This window comes from Telmatherina bonti, assembly GCF_933228915.1.
Source record: "Telmatherina bonti genome assembly, chromosome: 1".
NCBI lineage: Eukaryota > Metazoa > Chordata > Actinopteri > Atheriniformes > Telmatherinidae > Telmatherina > Telmatherina bonti.
The window spans coordinates 39,448,021-39,468,852 of record NC_136619.1 but is presented as its reverse complement, the minus strand read 5'-3'; the positions used below and the strand labels follow the sequence as shown (position 1 = coordinate 39,468,852).

General features: G+C 41.4%; 1 protein-coding gene across 2 annotated transcripts in view; it reads right to left on the bottom strand.

The window, feature by feature from the left end:
• Nucleotides 1-20,832, bottom strand: part of pacsin3 (protein kinase C and casein kinase substrate in neurons 3) — a 33,220-nt gene that overhangs the window by 10,430 nt on the left and 1,958 nt on the right. For both annotated transcript variants that reach the window (XM_079244348.1, XM_079244349.1), the window contains exons 2-7: nt 19,582-19,738; nt 19,235-19,470; nt 13,275-13,430; nt 11,127-11,302; nt 8,426-8,546; nt 959-1,101 (exon numbers count right to left, since the gene is read on the bottom strand). In XM_079244348.1, the coding sequence (XP_079100474.1) occupies nt 959-1,101; nt 8,426-8,546; nt 11,127-11,302; nt 13,275-13,430; nt 19,235-19,470; nt 19,582-19,738 (989 nt within the window). The remainder of the gene's footprint in view (nt 1-958; nt 1,102-8,425; nt 8,547-11,126; nt 11,303-13,274; nt 13,431-19,234; nt 19,471-19,581; nt 19,739-20,832) is intronic.

The window sequence follows — 20,832 nt, the reverse complement described above, 5'->3', positions numbered from 1 at the left end:
ACATGTAGTACATGTAGTACATGTACTACATGTAGTACATGAGGTCATGGTCATGATGCGAGCTGCTGTATCTGCTACGAGTTGTACAGATGTTTGCAAGCTGTTAAAGGAGAGATGTGCTGCTGCCATATATGTAAATAAAACATCGGCTTATGCAACGTGTGCAGCTCTTCATTCTGCTTTCTTTTACAACTTCACACAAGTCCAACGTTTGCTGATGAGCACACACACACACACACACACACACACACACTCAGCTTTCTAGTGACTAATTAGAGTGTGTTATGTTCAGGACACCAACTCCTCAGGGAGACTACAAGCTAACAAGACAAGTGAACTACATGCTGCTCTCTAACACACGCACACACACACACACGTACGCGCGCACACACACACGTACGCGCGCACACACACACACACACACACACACACACACACACACACACACACACACACACAGAGGAGGAAGCAGAGACACATAATTGTTGTCTTGTGTTTAGTCTGGACTAAACAGCCTGCAGATACATGCTGTTTTAAAGCTTTACAAACAACAGCCGCAGCCTACTCTTAAATTTAGGACTGTGTGTTTGTAAAACGTGTGTGTGTGTGTGTGTTTGCATGCACAGGAAAAACAAGCCCTTTAAAACGAAGTGGAAAACTCTATAAACCTACTGCAGTCTCAGTTTGGCTTCTTTTCAACTATCTGTATCTGGATAAAACCCAGACGATGCTTTCTTTCGAGCGTCTCAGATGACTGTGAGCGCCGGTGGCCGGGGGTCGAGGATGCAGCGCACCTGAGGAGGTTTGGCTGCTGCCAGAAACATCAACGTCTACAGATTTCTATCTTTAGTTATTCTAAGTCATTAAGGAACGCTGACGGACATGTTTCCCAGACTGACAAGCTGCAGCTGTGTGAGGGAGGAAGAAAACCAAAGGAGAGCTGGATGCGTCCTCCTACCTGCTGGTATCCGTGGTGATGGGACTGGGCGGGACGTTGCCTCTGCCTGAGGAGACGATGTTTGTGAGGGTGACGACGTTTTCCTCTGAGCTTCCTCCTCTTTCCCTCCTGCTGATGGAGCGGCTTGCTTCTGGAGACCACTCCTGCACACACAAAGTCAGGTTTTTGTCCACTGAGACGATAAAAGAAGCCAGAAATGTGTCAGTTCTGCACGAGTAAAAGATTCTCTGCTGCACATGAAGCTCTTAAACTACTGATAGGAAGTAAATGTAGCTCGCATGGGAGCAATAAAGTTTATGTTACTGATGGAATATTCTGGAATTCATAGATCTATCCTAACAAATTTTCTCAGATCTGTTATGAACTCAGAGCAGATTTCTATGCTTGTTCATGAGGACAAGATGTAGCTTAAAAACCAGATCGACATCATCAGATGAAAACACGGTTCCCATAGCAACACAAACAGCTGACAGATTCCTTTACTACCATTACATTATACTGATATTTTCAACATGTTCAGATCAAAATGAATCATTTTCAGTATAGATTTAAATCCATAGAGGAGCCAATATTTAAGCAAAGTAAAGGAAAAAAAAACAGGTAAAACTGCCAGGTTATGGTGATCATTTTACAAGACCAAAGTTAACAAATACCCTTTTAAACAGCGGCTAATCTCTCTTCATAACAGTTTACAACAGTATACAGTAGCAGTGGTTCATATTTAATCTTTACATCCATTAATATCAGTTTAGTCTTGTTACAATCCAAATATATTAAATCCACATTTGCAGAAAACTGAAGAAACTGAGAAAATAATCATATATAACCCTTAAAGCCTGATTAGATCTAATAAAGTCTGAAACTATAAAAATGATTAAACAGCATAGTGATGCTGAAAAAATAGAAGTTTATTTTGTGCAAACATGAACTAATATTAACATTTAAAGTCATGAAGCTGCTGAAGCTGATCAGTGTGCATGAAATCATTGTTAGCTTGATGTTTTAGTAAAAGGAAAATATAAACAGGCAAGGACAGATATTTAACATTTATTCTCTTATTGCATCGACCCAGGCGTAGTAACAGAAATGTTTTACACTAAGAATAAATTCTCAGAGGTTCTTAGATGTCTCTGTATGCCAAGAACACGCATGTGAACTTTATGATTGTGGTGCAATTCTTTATTTACTTTAGATGTTTTTTTTCCCCTTATTGTTTGTTTTTTAATATAGACAGAGCTTAAAGCAACACTACATCCCTTTCTGGCCTTGAAACTCTATGAGGCTGACTCATTTTGATAATACACAATCATACATTATGCACATTCCTGGAGCTGTTGTTGCCCGTCAGCGCCTCGAGGCAGAGAAACCACCCTTCACACAATTTACTTTTCCAGCCCAGAGTGTCACATGACAGCTCTGCTTTACAGAAAAACCCTTTTTAATGTTCATGGCTGATTCAGAGAAACCCAAGAGGACAATAGAAGAAGTGAGAAAAACTAGGAGACAAAGCGGCACCACAAGAGACAAAGACACCAGTCAAAACCTGACTGACTTTTACTGGCTGGAGAGAGTTCGGAGAACAGACAGGATGCAAGATGGATTCAGATTTAGCCATTGTTATGTGGCACCAAAGTGGGAAAATTTGCCACAAAAACACACTGGACAGATGTTTTTTTTTTGTTTGTTTGTTTTTTAAACAAGTAAAAAGAAAAAAAAGTTAAACAACTTCCAGAGTTATTCAGCATCAGCTGAGAAAACCCTAAAACATAACAATAGAGTCTAAACCACTAATTAAAACTCAAATACTGAACATTATCTTTGTCTTGGTTTGTTGGAGTTCCTGCTAAGATCCTCAAACAACACACACTTGCTAAAATAACAAGGTGCAGCTTGCAGAAACAGCCTGACTGTGGATACAGTTACTGGTATTTACAGTCTCAGAGGATCTCTGCACTGCAGGAGGTGTGTGAGGGGAACCAAAAGTCCGAACACACAGAAATAACACCACACACACTAAGATCAAACTTTTATCCACACTGAGAAGCCCCCCCCCCCCCGTGCTTCAGAAGTCCCGATCGTCATTGCTGCGGAGTTCAGAACAAAGTTTATGAATGAAAGAAGCAGGCAGAGTCTTCACAAGTGTAGCAATCCACATGCAAGTGTGTATATGTGTGTGTGTGCTGGGACAATGGCGCTCTGTTTGCGTGTCAGTGGCACTGTGGGAACGCCAGGAGATTCCTCAGAGGACAGAGGAGACATTTCTCTGCCAACTTCTTCCTCCATCTTCAGCCGTGGAAAACAAGTTCAGTCCTGGCTTGCCGAACTCAACAAATCTCCACAAACTAAAGGAAAATAAAAGTCTCATAATTGTTCCATTTTTCACAAATTTACTTCTGTCACCTGGTGTGAAGACGGCAGGATGACCCTTTATCCTTTCCACAGGAAAAAGGAGGAAGAATCCTTCTTACTTTCCCTAAAAAGCTTTTTTTTAAATTTAACTTTAAAACACAAAAATTGTATTTCTTTTAGAAGTACTTATAATACAGTGTTAGGGACATGTAGATATTCCTTTAAACAGGCTTTATTTATAAATGTGAACGCCTGAACTTAAAGAAAAATGAATATTAAAAGGGATTCCTGGTGGTACCTTTGTGTGAAACTGGATTTCATTACTTCCTTCATTCCAGCCTGGGAAGCTGGAATAAAATGACAGCCATACTTTTTCCTTCTTATGTTGATAATAAATACACATTAACAAAAGACGTGTGACACAATCAGGCAAACAAAAACAAAAAGGAGAAGGATGTGCGATTTTAAGATTGGCCCTGCGATGGGATGGTGACCTGTCCAGGTGTACCTGCCTCTCGCCCACTGAATGCTGGGAGAGGCTCCAGTTCCCCGTGACCATTAACACTTTAACTCCCGCAGCCCAGTCATTTGGCTTTTCTAACTAGATCTCCAACAGGGCAGCCAAATGGCCTGATTAGTTTTGAACTAATATCCTGACTGAGGTGTGAACAGAAACTTTTGTTCTGTAAATGAGGCAATTACACATGCGAAACTGAAAGGGAACTACTGTTGCTTTCACTTTACCTGAGAAACCAGTGTGTTATATTAACTGGACTAAGCGGTTTAGAAACTGAATGAATGTATGATTTTAAAAAATGACATTATGTCGGTCTACTTATTTTTAAGTTGGAGAGAGAAAAGAGGAAGACGTAAACGATGAAAGAAAAAGATTTATAGCAATAATGTTTTCCTTTCAGCTTGTCCCTTTGAAGGGATCGCCACAGCGAATCATCGCCCGGGTGGATTGGCACGTCTTACGCTGGATGCCCTTCCTGATGCAACCCTCTGTATTTATTCAGGCTTGGGACCAGACAATCCTCCTCGGGGATGCAGCAGCGTAGGGGAGCAGGGCTCGGACCGCTGACCAGCAGGTCACAAGACAAGCGGCTCAACCACCTGAGACACTGCCATAAGATTTATAACAATAATAACATCGCTAATAATAATAACTGTAGTAATGATAATGGTAGTAATAACCTCAACAATCAGACAGTAGGCACAACCAACCAAGCACCACTGGAGGTAAGCCTGAGTAGATCGATGCTGGCCAGGATGTACCAGAACTGTACTGGCTGAAGAGATGGAGACAGGATGCCTAATGGTCCAATAAGGAGGCACCAAGGGGTGAAAATCTGCCAAAGTTGAGTTGTATGACTTTAAGGCAGTTTTATGTGAGTTTGTGTGAATGAACTCTCAGTGCAGCAACATGATCTGACTGCATAACTTGGTAACATAAACTCAGATTTGTAGTTTTTAGAATAACTGTGGTTCTGCTTCCCTAAACATGACATGTAGAAGTTTACTGTCCGTCCTGTGTTTTTTTTTTTTTTTTCATGTTTGCATGAATTCCCACAGCTGGATCACTGGTTTCAGAAAAGGCCTCTCCCAAAACCAGCTGTTCTGAGCAAAAAACATGCAAAGACATGGTTGGAAATAGACCCTTTGTGCTCCATGTGGTATTTTAAAGGCATGTCACCAAAATGTCATGAAGATTTGTGAGCAATTGTGTTGCTAAGTCTCCTTTAAATGTCTACTTAGTTTAAAACTTTTCACAGTTTTACTCTGTTTGCAATAATGCAGCTAAATAAAATCCATGTCAGCAGCATGTTGGTCCACAAGCAGTCCAAAGAACAAATCCAGCCTAAAGACGGTGGTGAAGAAGGACAGCATCAAGGTATTAAACATAAAAATAAGTCCATCTAACATGTCTGGCAGCAGGTGTGAGACGTAGCCGAGATAAAACTGTGAGACTTCATAGAATAGAAAGTAAAATGACATTTTTCTTTATATTTATTAAGCAAAGAATAAAAACATTCCCAAGAACTGACACTAATAAAATGCAGTTTAATACAGAGTTCTGCTGTAAATCAGGACGCAATAAAAACCCAGCTGCTTATATCCATCAGTGCTCAGCCAGGTCTTTCCAAACATGAGAAATCCCTGCTGTTCATGGGTCAACATTTACACTCTGCACTGGGATTTGTCTCAGGAGCTGATTAACCTTCAATCTATGGAGCAAAATGTTGAAAATCATGCATTTTCATCGAGGTGTTTTAAAGCATTTACAGCATAAAACATCACCTGTCCTCCGGTCCTTAAATACAATCAGGAAAAACTCCGCCAGAAATCATATTAATGTGGAAAAAAGCAAGAATAACTGGGAAAAGATCCTTCTTTTAGGCCAGTAACTGATTAGCTGCAGTATGATGGCAGCTCTCTTACAGCAAGAATCCCAACAGTTTGAGCTGAAAACACACAGCAAGTGAAAATGGACATTATGTCTCCGCATTCTGGAGTTTTACATTTCAGCTCCTTTGTTTCATCTGAAATTAGAGGAAGCAGGTCTAAAGGGACAAAAACTCACTGAGTTTTAAATGTGAATCAGACAAAGTGGAGGGAATCCAGGTGATTATATCTCTATTGTGGTTAAACAATCAGGACAGCCCTACTCTTCACACACAATGTTGGGCTAACAGGAACAAAGAGGGAGGGAGGTGTGGAAATTCACAATGTGGAAAAGACATGAAAGAACTAACTTCACTTTTATTTTAAAGCTTGAATATATGATTTAAACTCTCTGCTAATATTTTTAGCATTTCTGTATGAGAAAGCAAATCAATATGTGCATGTCTAAATATACAAATGAGTCAAATAGGTGCTATAACATCAGGATAGTCAACTAGACCCGGTCCGATTGGGGACTCGGCTCAGTTGAAGGGGTTGTATCCATGCGGACAGAGATCGTGTTCACGCTGCACTTTGGTCAAATGAGCCAAACTATTAGAATAATATATCCCCCTTCCCACCAAAGGGGCGCTGCACTAGTATTTAGTAAAAGAGAGAACAAGACCCGTGTGAAGAAGAAGCATGAACACGAAACTATGGCTGTTTTGGGTTTTTTTATTCTACTCTAGAGTCATTTAGCAGACACCTTTATCCAAAGCGACGTACAAATATACCCAGATAGGCACATCGGAGCTTCAGTGTCTTGACACTTTGGCGCGTAGTCAGGGGAAGTCTGGAATCGATCCCCAACTTTCAAGTTGAAAGACGACTGCTCTTCCACCGCCCCATTTTATGTTGTCTTATGCAAGTATACTGCAGAAATACACTGCAACAATGGACGCAGTATGAACAACAGAAGAGGCAGAGGACCCTTAACGCCATTGTTACAATGCAATGCTACGTCAAAATGCAGGAATGGTGGAAAAAGCCTGCTGGGATGTGCAGGTTCAGGTTGGGTGGGGGGGTGGAGTGTGGGGCGGCCGGGCATGTCTCAAACAGATGATTGAGTGGAGGGGGAGGAGCCAAGACAAAGTACCACTTTCGAATCTTGCTAGCTCCCCAACATTACTTACCCCAGCTTCAACTGAACTGCTTATCGGGTTTTTGTGAGCCTGCTAATGAGGCTTTTATTTGAGTATTATATGAATACCTCTAAAATATGCAGGACTGGGGTTCCTGAGGACCAGGACATAAATCTGTAAGACCCACGGTTGCAACAATCACATCGCTTTAATCCGGGGGGGGGGGGGGGGGGGGGGGGGGGCAAAGTCTGTCCTTGAGGGCCCCTGTCCTGAAGGTTTTCCATACCTCCCTGCTCCAACACACCTGGTTCCCATTAAAATGACCCAACAGCCAATGAGGTTCTGCACAATGACTGATTAGTCTGAGTCGGAGCAGACATGTGTCCCTGAGTTGGAGCAGGGACACATGGAAACCTGCAGGATTGGGGCCCTCGAGGACCGGAGCTGCATTTGCACCCAGCTTTAAGCCACGCAAAAAAAATATCTGCAAATTTTATTATCTTTTTATTTTTTAACTAAAGACAATGTTTACATATCTGATGGGTCTTACGGTTTGTCTTCATAATGCTAACGGACAGAAGATGTGTTTCTAAACTCGCTAATCTGCCCGTGACTTCACACTATCTGTAAACTTTATCAGGCTAGTCTATGTTTTTTTTTTAATGGATCTGTCAAAAAAAAAAAAAAAAAAAAAAAAAAAGGAAAACTCCCAACATGTTTCCAGGTGTTTATCCTGATGTCTAGAGTTTAGTTACTTGGAAAATGATCAGATTTGATTTAAAGCTTGATTTATCTGTGTTGGAGTGCTGCAACGGTGGCGAGAGGGGGAGCTACAATGACCCGTGCACCTGACACGTTGCAGGGTTGTATTGAATAGGAGAATCGAATTTATTTTTGGTTGACTATCTCTTCATTTATGTCAGAATTGCTGGAAAACTGTCACCATAATACCACGAATCCTTGCAGAAACGACACACGACGGCTGGGAAAAGACCGTCTGCTGTTACAATCTGTAAATATTTATTTGTCCTGATCTGCTGAGTTGAGGTGAAAGCTGTAGATTTCCACCAACAAATGAATAAACCTGAGTGTGTGTTTGAGTCTATGTTCGACATTCCTCACCCCACTCCGGGCTCTCAGCAACAAAACGAAGCTTTCACTGGAAACCTCTTTAATATTCAGTGTGTTACTCCAACACACACACTAACACATGCAGAGCCAAGTCTCCATCTCTTCAGACACTGAGCTGACTTACATTCATTTCCTCAAGTCTTACAGAGCAAACCGACCCAGAACGGACACATTCTCTGCATTTAAACCAAGTCTACAAACTAAAAGTTAATTATTTCCAGGCATCATTTTGCAACAACAAAATACCCACAAAGCGACTGTGCAAACAGATAAAGCAACACACACACAAACCTTCTGATGTCTGGAATGCAGGCTTGTTTTCATCACGTAGTTCCAAGAGTGGAATCAATCAATGATTCCTATTGCGAGCTGATACAGTGAGCAGTGTGTGTGTGTGTGTGTGTGTGTGTGTGTGTGTGTGTGTGTGTGTGTGTGTGTGTGTGTGTGTGTGTGTTCACACCTCAAACTGAGGCCAGTTCATGCTCATGCCAGGTCCGTGGGTGTTCCTCCACCATCGGAGGTCTTCAGTGTCGTTGGCCGCTCGGATGGTCTGACCCAGGTCCCGGTACAAGCCTTTGAAGCTAACAAAGACAAAGTGCATCATCACTTTTTTTTTTTTTTACACACTGAAAATCATCTTTAGTTGAAAATTGCTAATATTCACATTGGATCTATATAGCACTTTTCAAGACACCCAGCGAATGTGTACTGAATCCATTATTCATTGTTAAACCAGATGTGGTAGACTACAGCTGCCCTGAGGTGGACTGATGGAGACACGACTGCCAATCGTCGGCCGCAAATGGGATGAAGCGAGGTTGTTAAACCACTAGACTACATGAGTGTTGCAGCATGGAAACATCTAAAACCTGCAGGACACTGGCAACACAAGCAGTCCAGCATTGGTGATCTCTTGGTTAGAGCATCGACAACTCCAGACCATAGACTGTGTATATAAAAGATGGACGGAGCCTCCGTGACGTCACTTGTAGGTTTCTAAAGAGCCGAATTGAAGCTCGGTGGACGGTTCCTACCATCGCCATCTTGGCAGAGGCACGTGTATCGTCTTGCCCGGAAAATACAAATATGGGCAAAGAGGTGGAGCTGAGAGGGGGGGTGTGAGCGTCATGGTGGATGATTGACATCGAGCGAACTCCGAGCCGCCTAGCTAAGAGCTAACCGAGCTAATCTGGCGCTAACAGGAGCTAGCCAGCTAATGGAGGTAAGCGGGCTAAAGCTAAGTCACGTTGTTAACCGGCTAAAAACCGAGGTTGTTCTGTGTTCTTCTTACTTGAAGTGGGAGATTGGATACCTATCAATCATAAGGACACGCCCCTAAATATGTTGAATTTCAAGATTAAATTACTTTTAAACGGGGGAGTTGAAAAAAAAAATCACTCCCCCCACAGTTGTCATGAAAGTAAACCGGACTTATTAAACCAAAAATGGATTTTTGAACCAGGCTGTAAACATGTTTATTTGTGCTGGGAAGTTGGTCTTTTTAACATGGGAGTCTATGGGGATTTGCTCTGTTTTGGAGCCCCTAGTGGATGAAGAGGGATGTCCTGCAGGACAAAGGGCTCAAGAGGTCCAGCGTTTGTGTTCCCCAGGGTTAAAGTGTTGCATAATCCAAGGGTCACCAATTCTGGACATCTTGAGCCTGGGTCCAGCAGGTTTTACATATTTTCTGGCTGCAACACACCTGCTTCATATGAACTCCAACAGCTCGTGTTACAGTTCTACACAAGTCTCTTAATGACCTATTAATTCGAGTTGCATGTTTTTTTTGTCGAAGGGAAACATCTCAACCCTGGATGACTGTTCTTTTAAGGCCTTTGATTGGAGATCAACTTTCCGGTAGTTGTAGTTTGGTACTCTGATCCCATCTCTCCTTGAGTATACATGTTCTTCTAATCAACTGCTGCTGGAGAAGTTAAAACAACAGCAGGCAGCATGCATGAAGCCAACAGCAGCTTGAATAGACATCTCAGATTAGTTGGTTGTGTTTGATACGTAGCATGTTTGAGGCAGATGGCATGGCATGCAGTGCAGCAGCTTGAACTAGCTCGCAGGCGTGGCTTAATTCAGCTGAAAATGAAAGTAGAACATCTCTACAAACATCTGTTGTTGAAGTTGTAGTTAAAGAGTTTATTTACCTGATGAGACTAAACCTTTCACACAAGCTAGTGTGAAAGTAGTTCAATTTGTTTTTCTTTTTAGATCAGCCGTCAGTACTTTAATGTAATAAATATTAATATTCTGGTTTGAAATTTAAAATCAGACCTTTGGGTTTTAGGTTTTCCTGAAACTGATGATATTTATGTCCTTATCCGTCTACTTCTTTGTCTCTATTTCTGGTTAAGTTTTGTGGTTTTGATCTCAACTCTTACCAGTCAAAAGTTTGGACACTCTTTTGAAATAGATATAATGGGAAAGTGTGTTAAAACCTTTGACTGGTACTGTGCATTTCTCCAAATCTGAAGCCATTCACAAAAACCTGCTCTCATGTAGCTGCTCTACAACAAACTGCAACAAAAACAAAAACAGCTTTGTTGAGAAATTCCAATCATAAAGACAACATGAAACCCATCCACGGTTTATTTTTACTTTTTCTTCTCACAGAACCGGTTAGACAGTTCTATGGAGCGAACATGGAGGCAGTGATTCACTGTAAAAGGCAGGCTGCGTGTGTGTGTGGTTGACTTCAGGTCAACGACAGGTTTCGTTAGAGTCTGCGCTTTGGTTAAGGAGAGGTGACTGGTGGAGGACAGGTGGTCTGTCATTAGATGGGCTGGGAAGCTTCGTCCTCTCAACATCATCCAATCACAAGGAAGCAGAAAAATAAAATAATTGATAACACAACTTTACGTAAAACATGAGGTTGCTCTCTGAGCAGCAACTTAAAGGTTAATTTGTTGAAAAATTGGACTTCACCATGGTAACAGTGGCTTGTTTAAATAAGTTGAGAGGTCAAACGTTAATGGACAACAGGGCAAGTTTCCCATTAACTCTGTGTGCATACACATGTTCCCACACACACACATCCGATCCATGATGGCTCTGCATGCCTTCGCTCTGAGTCATGAAGCACTAGCCATCTACACCGCCCTACTTTTCTCTGAGGGTGTATTAAAAGGGTGGGCGTTGTGTGTTTGTCATACCCTTCTTTGGAGGACAGGTCAAGGTGGACATGGATGTCCATCAGGACGTCTTTGAAGAAGCACAGCCTCTTCCGTTCGGCTTCTTGGGTGAGGTCAAATACCTGCTCCATGTCCTCCATGTAGCGTGGGTTGCAGCGGTTCAGCTCCTCCAGAGCCTTGATGTAGCGATCCTTCGCCTGAAACAAGCACAGAACACACGTCTTATCCCACATTCTGAACCTAAACGTATCACAAATGATAAACAATTAAATCCTCCAAACTATAATCCAAACTTTTGCACATTTGTGTTTGATAATATGAATTTAAATGGATGATTCATAAGAGGCAGGTAGTCTGATAACACATAACTGAAGTCATGCTTTGATCAGACAGGTTGTGTAATGTGTGTTTTTGTTTAGGGAACTAACAAACTTCTTTTTTTGGTACCAAATCTGCTTGATCAGTATGAATATACATACACACTGGTCACTTTATTAGGGACACCTGATCAGCCAATCACATTGCAGCAACTCAGGGCGTTTAGTCATGTAGACATGATGAAGACGTCTTGCTGAAGTTCAAACGGAATGAAGAAGAAAGGAGATTTTATTGAGTGTTTCAGAAACTGATGATCTACTAAGACTTTCACACAGATTCATCTCCAGGGTTTCCAGAGAAGGTCTGAAGAAGAGAAAATATCCAGCGAGCAGCAGCAGTCTGGACCAGGTCTGGTTGATGTCAGAGGAGACTGGACAGACTGGTTGAGATGATAGAAAGGCAACAGGAAGACCAGTAAGCACTGGTTCTAACCAACATATGCAGCTACAACACGTCCAGCCTGGAAGCAGATGGTCTCCAGCAGCAGAAGACCACAGCGGGTTCCTCCTGTCAGTAAGAACAGGAAACTGAGGCTACAATTCACACAGACTCACCAGAACTGGACAATAGAAGATGGAGAAACGTTGCTGGTCTGATGAGTCTCCAGTTCAGCTCCACATTCACATGGTAGGATCAGAATCTGCTGGAAACATCATGACAACATGGATCCATCCTGCCGTCAGGATCAACGCTTCAGGCTGCTGCTGGTGGAATGATGGGGGGAGGTTTTCTGGTCCCACTTTGAGCCCCTTAGTACCAACATGACCTGGTTTAACCTCCACAGCAGACCTGAGTCCTGCTGCTGACCATGTCCATCCCTTTCTGAGCACAGTGTAGCATCTTCTGATGGAAACTTCCAGCAGGATGATGCACCATGTCACAAAGCTCACATCATCTCCACCATGACGATGAGTTCACTGTCCTCCAACGGCCTCCACAGTCACCAGATCTACATCCAGCAGAGCAGCTTTGGGAGATTCTCATCACGATGTGCAGCAACTCTGCGATGCTTCATGTCGATGTGGGCAGGAATGAAGAAAAACAGGTCCAACCTTGCACTAGCGAGGTGGACCTGATGTGGAGCTGAAATGGAGACTCACCAGACCAGACAATGTCTTTCCAAACATCTGTTTTCCAGTTTTGATGAGTGTGTTTCTTTTTAGTTAAATTAAACAGACACTGCTCAGGTTTTAAGAAACTAATTTAAAGGCTGCTTCAGCTCATCAGGGGATAAGAACCTCAGCGTTGGGATTCTCATAATGTGTCAGGCTGCAAGAAACCACAGGCAGGCAGCCTGCATAGCTTTGTTTTGAGTAAGTGTTGGCTGCAGGTGTGGTTTACACAAACTGTAGCTTGAACCTGATCAGTGTGGCTCCGGTTTATGTTGCCTGTATGGAACGCTGCAGGAAACCCATGCGAATGTGTTGCACTCAAACCGGCTGTGACAAGCACGGTCTGAAGGTTTCTTCTTCCAAAACTATGTGAATGACTCATGATACTGGATTTAGATCAGCATTGTTTCATACTGTTGACTGATCCTGAACCAGTCTCAGGATTTGCCTGCTTCTGGTTCATGGTTTCCCTCGTCAGCGTCCTCTCTGCTGTCGGGCTTGTGCAGAGCGGGAACAGATGATACGAGCCTGGTCATGTTTTAAATGCAAAAACACACACAGGTATGTTTTACTGGACTCGCTGACACACCCAGACGGGTAGAGAGGAGCTGCTTAGGGATTGTGTGTGTGTGTGTGTGTGTGTGTGTGTGTGTGTGTGTGTGTGTGTGTGTGTGTGTACTTTCTCGGTCTCCTGGTTGCAACGCTCCACCCGGGTCGTGTATTTGCGGACTTCCTCCTGAGACTTGGAAGGGTCGGCCTTGGCGTGGGTTTCCCTGGTAACTGCTGTCCATTCCTCCTTCCTGGTCTGGTGGTAGCTCTTCTTACTGGACTCAACCTTCTCTCACACACACACACACACACACACACACACACACACAAATACATTATCTCATATTCTTTCAGAAAATATAGCAGTGTTTTTAGTTCAACACGTCTGTTGTCCTTAATTTACTAAAAGACGCTCTTCATCAAGTTATAATGGCTAACATTCATTTTGTCCAAATTGTTCCTTTTAAAGCAAGATAAACGGTAAACAAATCCAAATTTTTTAATGTTACTTTAAAATTATGTCAATTATGTTATCATTTTCCAGGAATGTAAAAAAACCAAACCAATCCACTTTATTTCTAGAGAACATTTTATAAACGTAAACTGTTTCCAAAGAGCTGCACAAATAGAAAAAAACTGTGACAAGAAAAACAATGTTCCTGTACTGAAATGTGAACTATACTGAAATAGCAACAAGTACAAAGTAATTAGTTCAAAATCAATCACAATAAATAGGTAAAAAAAAAAAAACCAAATAATTTAATAAAATTAAAAAAAAAAAAAAGACAGAGAGGACAACACAACTCATGCAGTGTTAAAAGCCAGAGAATAAAAGTGAGTCTTAAGACTAGACTTAAAACACTCCAGGGTGGGGGCTGTTTTACATGGAGGGGGCAGGGCATTCCTTAGTTTAGGTCTTCGACACCATAAGCTGGAGCTGGACCTCAGAGCATGCAGCGCAGACATTGATGAGGTCAGAAATGTATATAGGGGCCAGTTCATTTAACGCCTTAAAAACAAACAAAACTATCTTAAAATCAACTCGCCTGTTTAACATAAATAACAGTTTATTTATAGCAAAACAATTAGTCCAAAAAAGTCTCTGAATTCACCTTTTATTAAAAACTGTGGAAAAACAGCAGGATATTTGCAGGGTTCAGTCTCTAAAAGGGGGGGAGTGCTGCAGGAGTTTGTGTTTTGGGGCTTTAACAAAAGAGGACAAGCCATGTTAGTCCAGCAGCATGTTGATTAGATTCACCACGGCTTCCACCGATGTCTGATTGATTTCAGATCACAGCAAGCAGCTGACTGAAAATCAATACCCAACAGCAACATTCAGTGTCCTCTCATTCTGCTCTGGAGATCACTGTGAGGTAGTGTGTCCAAGGTTGAAGATTAGACGTAGATAGAATCAACAGTCCTGGGATTTTCTTAAAGATGAACATTTATTTTCCACGAATTGTCCATCATACAGTTTCAAAGATCAGGGCAATCAGTCACCTGTTTCACATCTTTTCCTTCCCTCTCTCTCCTCGCGAACTCCCAAAACTGATTACTTATATACCCCATTAGACACACACCTGATTTGATTTAGCTGAAACCATTTCCCCATATCACTATCCCCAGCAACCTTATTCTACACCAACAATAATAAACAAACCAAATTCCTAAACAAACAAAAATACACAAAAGGAATACCAGTTCTAACACATTATTTCAAATAAACCCACACTTAAAGAAACTACAGAAGAGGAAATCCTCCACTTGGTTTCTCCTAATCACCTAATCTAGGAAGTCCCTCACACCTGCAATGAGGAAGCGCTGGGTTGGCTATTTCCCAACTCCTGTCCTGCAAGGTGGAGTTACACAAAGAATAATGTTAAATGGTAACACAATGAAAAATGCAACACAATGCAAACCCTAACAACCCGGGATAGTAAGTGCAGCATGGTTACCTGGCAACAGAAATAACAGAATAAAGTTAAAGAAATATGAGAAAAGGTCAATGTTAGGGACAAGTGGTGAACAATGACAATCTCACCCGCTTTGTCACAATCACCGTCTGTGTTTGATATATTTCTTTTTTTTTTTTTTTTTTTTTAACATAAATTGAAACGCAGGAAAAACACTTTTTATAATTCTAACAAGTTTGAAAGTCACTACTTGCTCTGAGCAGCTTTAAAGATGCATTACGTAACTTTATGACCTTAAAACTCCGGGTTCCAGACATCTATCCCGCATTTCTTGAGCTGATGCTACCAAATGGCAACCTCTAGCGGTTAAAAGTGAAGCCTTTGCAGAAGTGCATAAAACTGCAGTTCCCCCTTCATCCACTAGGGGCTGTAAAAAAGAACGACGCCCCATAGACTCCCATGTTAAAAAAGACCAACTTCACAGCAGACATAAACATGTTTACAGCCTGGTTCAAAAATCCATTTTAGGTTTAATAGGTCAGGTTTACCTTCATGACAACTGTGGGGGGAGTGGATTTTTTTCTAACTTGCCTGTTTAAAAGTAATTTAATCTCGATATTCGGCATATTTAGGGCCGGCTCCTTTTGATTGACAGGTACCCGATCTCCTGCTTCAAGAAGAACTGAGAACAACCGTGGTTTTTAGCCAGCTCTTCAGAAAGCTATGGGTGACGTCATCTCCGGCCATCTTTTTATATAGTCTTTGGTACCGAGGCTGAGAAACCGACAACATACAACTTTTACATCCGGGACGCGAAGTGACGTTTTGCTTAACAGTAAAATAAGGAAATGGCTGTTTTAAATTGTTGTTTATTCAGCAAAGAAACGCAAGAAGATTAAAGGAAAGAAAGGGACAAAACAAGTAATCGTAAGCTTGTCTTTTGCTGGCTGGAGAGAGCTAACAGGTCAGGCAGGATGCAAGATGGATGTTTAATTAACTGTTGATAGGGGGAGTGTGACGGGAAAATGGCAAAAGTTCTGTAGTGTTGTCTTTAAGGCTCATTTCTGCACCCTTACGTACTAAACTAGGGACATTAATTTCAAATGTCATACATCACCATCCTCCTATCTCCATGCATTGTCGTAGTTTAGTCAGTTAATCCACTAGTGGGCAGCGCTGAGTTCACTCTGACACTGACAGACAGCGGTAATGCAGCGATATAAAGTTTGTTACAAACATCCAAATCCATGAGAAATAAAAGAATAACACCATGAAGTTTTGTTATTTCCAAGTACTTCTGTCTTTTTATTTGAGGGTTTATGCATTGTCTTCTTCCTGTTTCTCTTCTTCTTTGGTTTGTTCCTTTTGCTGGTTGCTAGTCAGCTATACAACTCAACACTGCCCCTGCGGTTTCTTGTTGTATTGCTCCGTAACAGATCAAGAGATGGACGAAACTTTCCAACCGTCGGAGTATAAATCTTCTGCGTTGAACAAAAATGGGCCTTAACTCTTCCACACAGACTCAGGAATTGTTCTACAGGCTTCTTAAAGGACTTTCTAAAGTCCTCTTTGGATGTTTCTACATTTTGTTCCGCTTTCTATACAGATGATCCCACATGGCTTCAACAGTGTTGAGATTCAGGTTCTGGGGAGGATCAGTCTATGACAAGAGTGTAAATCAAAAGTCTGATAATGGTATAATATTCTTCAAATTCAATGTTTGTCAATATCACAAATTCAGCTACAATATGATTTCAGTTCAATTCGAAACGATCACATGCTTTTACAGTCACTTCCGCTCATTTCAAAATCACAAAAAGCAACAAAAATATCACAATATGATTTTTTTTCTGCATTTAATCAGACATCTAAATGAAAAGCAAGCTGCTGTTTGAATAAAAAAGAAAACCGAAGGAGTAAATGTCTGTTGACATTAAAACTGGTTAAATGTAAACTTTCCTCCTGTTTAGAGTCTCAAAACAAATATTTGTTGAGTTAGTTAGAATAACCAAAGTAGTACAGAATGCACACCAGCACCTTTAGATATAGTTTTTCTTGTCTGAACAAAGCAAACATGTTTTTGTTACACTCCTACTGGGATCAAAGAGCTCATTATTCCAGATTTTCTGCTGGTTTACTTAACTAAGCAGGTATTTATTATTAGCTGGTTTATATGAAGACATTTACTGTAAATCAGACTTGTGTGAATCATATTAATAAAGTTCTTTAAATTGGAGTATAACTGGACAACACTGAATTAGGCTGAATCTGACTGTCAGTAGAAGTGCTTTGAGTTGACCGTCACAAATTGCTGCAATATAAATAAAGTTTAATTGAACTAAACTGAAATTTAACAATATCTTTTTTTAGTCCCTATTTATCTACTGATCATTTTTACATCATAACAGATTACAGATTAATATCGCTGCACTCAAAGTTTTAACTTTATTTATACTGGAATATAGTATTAAACACCTAAAGTATATCAATATCGTCATTCTGTCATATTGCTGTCTGGTATGTTTATGTTCCTAATAATAAGCAACGTAAGGTTATAAATAGATCCGATGTATTCCACCAGTGCAACAGCATCTGATCACAACATATTTGTGCCTTTAAAGGTCTCATATTATACATTTTTTTCAACATTTTATATGGCAGTCAGAGGTCCAACAACATTGTTTTCAAGGTGTTTTACCTGAAATTCAGCCCTTTTCCTTCATTTCAGCCACTCCTAAAGTTGCTGTAGTGAGTTCTACTGAGAACGGGCCGTTTCTGTGTGTGAATCTTTAAATGTCTATAAGCAGTGACTGTCCACACCCACTCCAAGCCCCTCTTGGGGAGAGGATACTGCTTTTGCTAGTACCAGCTCTGTGATTTCAGAGGGCAGGTTCAGCTAGGCGGGGAGCGGCTCAATGGAAGTATCCACATGGGGTTATTCCCCTTTGTGACCTCACAAAGGAAAGTAACCCAGATTCACCCATTTGGATACACATTTGCTAAAAAGTGGAGCAAGCAAGTGAGAAAGTTGACAGAACTGACTACGGGGACACATGACTGTTAGAAATTCTTCAGAAAGTGAATTTTGCATAATATGTGACCTTGAAATTTCATTATTTAGTACCTTGTTTTTTTTATGATGTCATGTATTTATTTAAATACATGACAATAAGTTTAATAAGTTTAATAAGTTTTTCTTCTTCCCACTCCTTTTCGAGCTTATATATATATATATATATATATATATTTTTTTTTTTTTGTTATGTATATGTACATCTTGGTATTGGTTTTGTTCATCTGCTCGAAATAAAGTTACTACTACTACTACTAAACCAAATCAAACTTATTTTATATCACACTTTTTGTGCAGTTGCATTGCACGGTGCTTTAAAACATAAAAACAATGTCACACACACACACACACACACACACACACACACAGCCCAAACACATAACCCCACCCTTCCCTTAACCCTCATTCTATGAATTCAGGTTTCTGACTCTGCATCTGGCTTGACACTGCTAGGAAACCATACCTGGGGGATCCGTCCATACCGGGACCCACTACAAGAATGACCACCGGAGACACAGTCACAGGAAAGGTCCAGGCCAGGTCAGGTCAGGGCCCACACTACAGCCGTATGGCTGCAGCGCAGAACATCTACCAACAACCCTGGCCTGGGCGACCTCCGCCTAAATAACCCCACAGACCAAGCAGGTGTAGCCCCCGACATAGAGGATGCCCATTAGGGAATCTAGTTTAGTGTGGTTAAATATCCTTTGTAATATGCTGGTAAGTCTGACGCTGCGAAACTGCTTGTGAATAAAGTTCTAACCTGAACCTGATTCTCATCTTTTGAACAACAATGATTGCATAATTAACTCTCATTTGAGGGAAAAAAAACACCATGAAACTGGTTGAACTGAATGTTGACTGTGGTTCAATGATGACAATGTTCCTTCACAAACTTCCCCGTTACAGAATGGTGTATTTTATGCAGAAGAAGCATCAAATGACTCATAAAATGTCTCTTTTACAAAACAACATTTCCCTTGTTGACATCAACGTTAACAGCATCAGTCTTCAAAAGTTGTGTTTTAAACCATTTCTCCCACACGCTGGTTATCTGAACATAGACTTATCACTAAACATGACCAACCCTCAGCCGGGTCTCACCTCTTTCAGTTTGCGGACCCAGGGTTTCTGAGCTTTACGGAAGCCGTCGTCTGCATCCTTAGTCTCCCTGAAGCCTCCCATCATCTGCTTGTGGAAGGCATCCTTCTGCCAGTTCCGAACCTTCTCACTGTCCTCGCCCGCCAGACGCTCTCGCAGCTCCATATGCAGCTCGCTCAGGCGGTCGGCGGCCTGCATGAAGGCGTGCCACGCCTTCTCCAGGGTGCCATACTGAGGCCCTGAGGAGCAAGCAAGAGGAAGGGATAAATACTTCAACCATCCAGGTTACTGTTCTATTTAGGTTTTTTTGTAGATAAATAAACCAAATTACACACAGAAATGAAACAAACCTTTTTCCACGACGCCCCTCCACCTCTTGGCCCAGTCACTCAGCTGAAGAGAGTAACTTTTTTCTATCTTGGCCCTCTCCTGGAAGCAGCTGATGAGCTCATTACACAGTCGGTGTCCGTCGTCGATGCGCTTCACAGTCCTTTTATAGTTCCCCGGCTGCAGACGCACACGCAGAAAGATGCCAGGAGTGAGGAAACTCACTGACTTACAGATCACCAGCTAGCACTATGCTGACCAACTAACACAATGCTAAAATCGGTATCAAAACGCAGCAAAGGTGAGTAATGACTGAGGGGAGAAATGAAAACAGGAGTGAAGGAAGTTAAAGAGTAGTTTTCCAGATGCAACAGTCAGTCAGCAGGGACTCATTACAGATTTCTGTCTGCATCCAAACACACCAGACCAACACACTTCCTATGTTCATGTCTCAGAACCGCACTCCTGCAATAAACCTTGGACCTGTAGATCAGTGCTGCATTATTTTCTGTCAGAATAAATTAGATTTTTAATTTGCAGTATTTCTGTCAGAATAAAAACTGATAAAAAAAAAAAAAAAACAAAAAAAAAACACTGCAGCTTAGAAACTGATCAGAGCTGAAAGAGAAAACCCATGAAAAACCCAACAGTTCTGCCCTCGGATTGATTAGACGGCTTTAAATGCCAGCTCTGTTGTGAAAGATGTTTACAATATGGTATTTTTATGTCATAATGTTTGCTAGTTATAACTGATGCTGCTTTAGTTCTCGCAAAACTTTGTGACGTTCTCGCGAGACTTCTTAGCGAACCCGTCAGTTTCCGGTCTCCGCTAGTTTCCGCTAGCCAGTTATCTCCGTCACGTTATAAGGAGTTACAAGTTATTTTCCCAGCATCTTTCCCCATGACAGCAATGTCTGTAAGTGTGTTATCCGGGTTTATTTTGGCTAATTAATATTTTTGCCGTAGACATGAACGATTAATGTGTTTGGTTTATTCTGTCCTGAATGTCTGTCCTGAATTGTTAAGGAATGCTAGGTTAAATGTAGCTTCCAGCTAGAAGCTTAGCTGAGCGGCATTTACCGATCTCTCAATTTATTTTCTGCCATTTGTTTTACAGTTTTACTCGATTTTCACATGTCAACTTGTAAAGACAATAAAAATAAAGGAGCAGGACGCTCATCTTCCTGGCTTGTGAGACACGAGTTTCGCTTGTTGCTAAATCTGTGTTCGCGCAACACCTCAACACACAGACAGAACAGCACACCAACCATGCT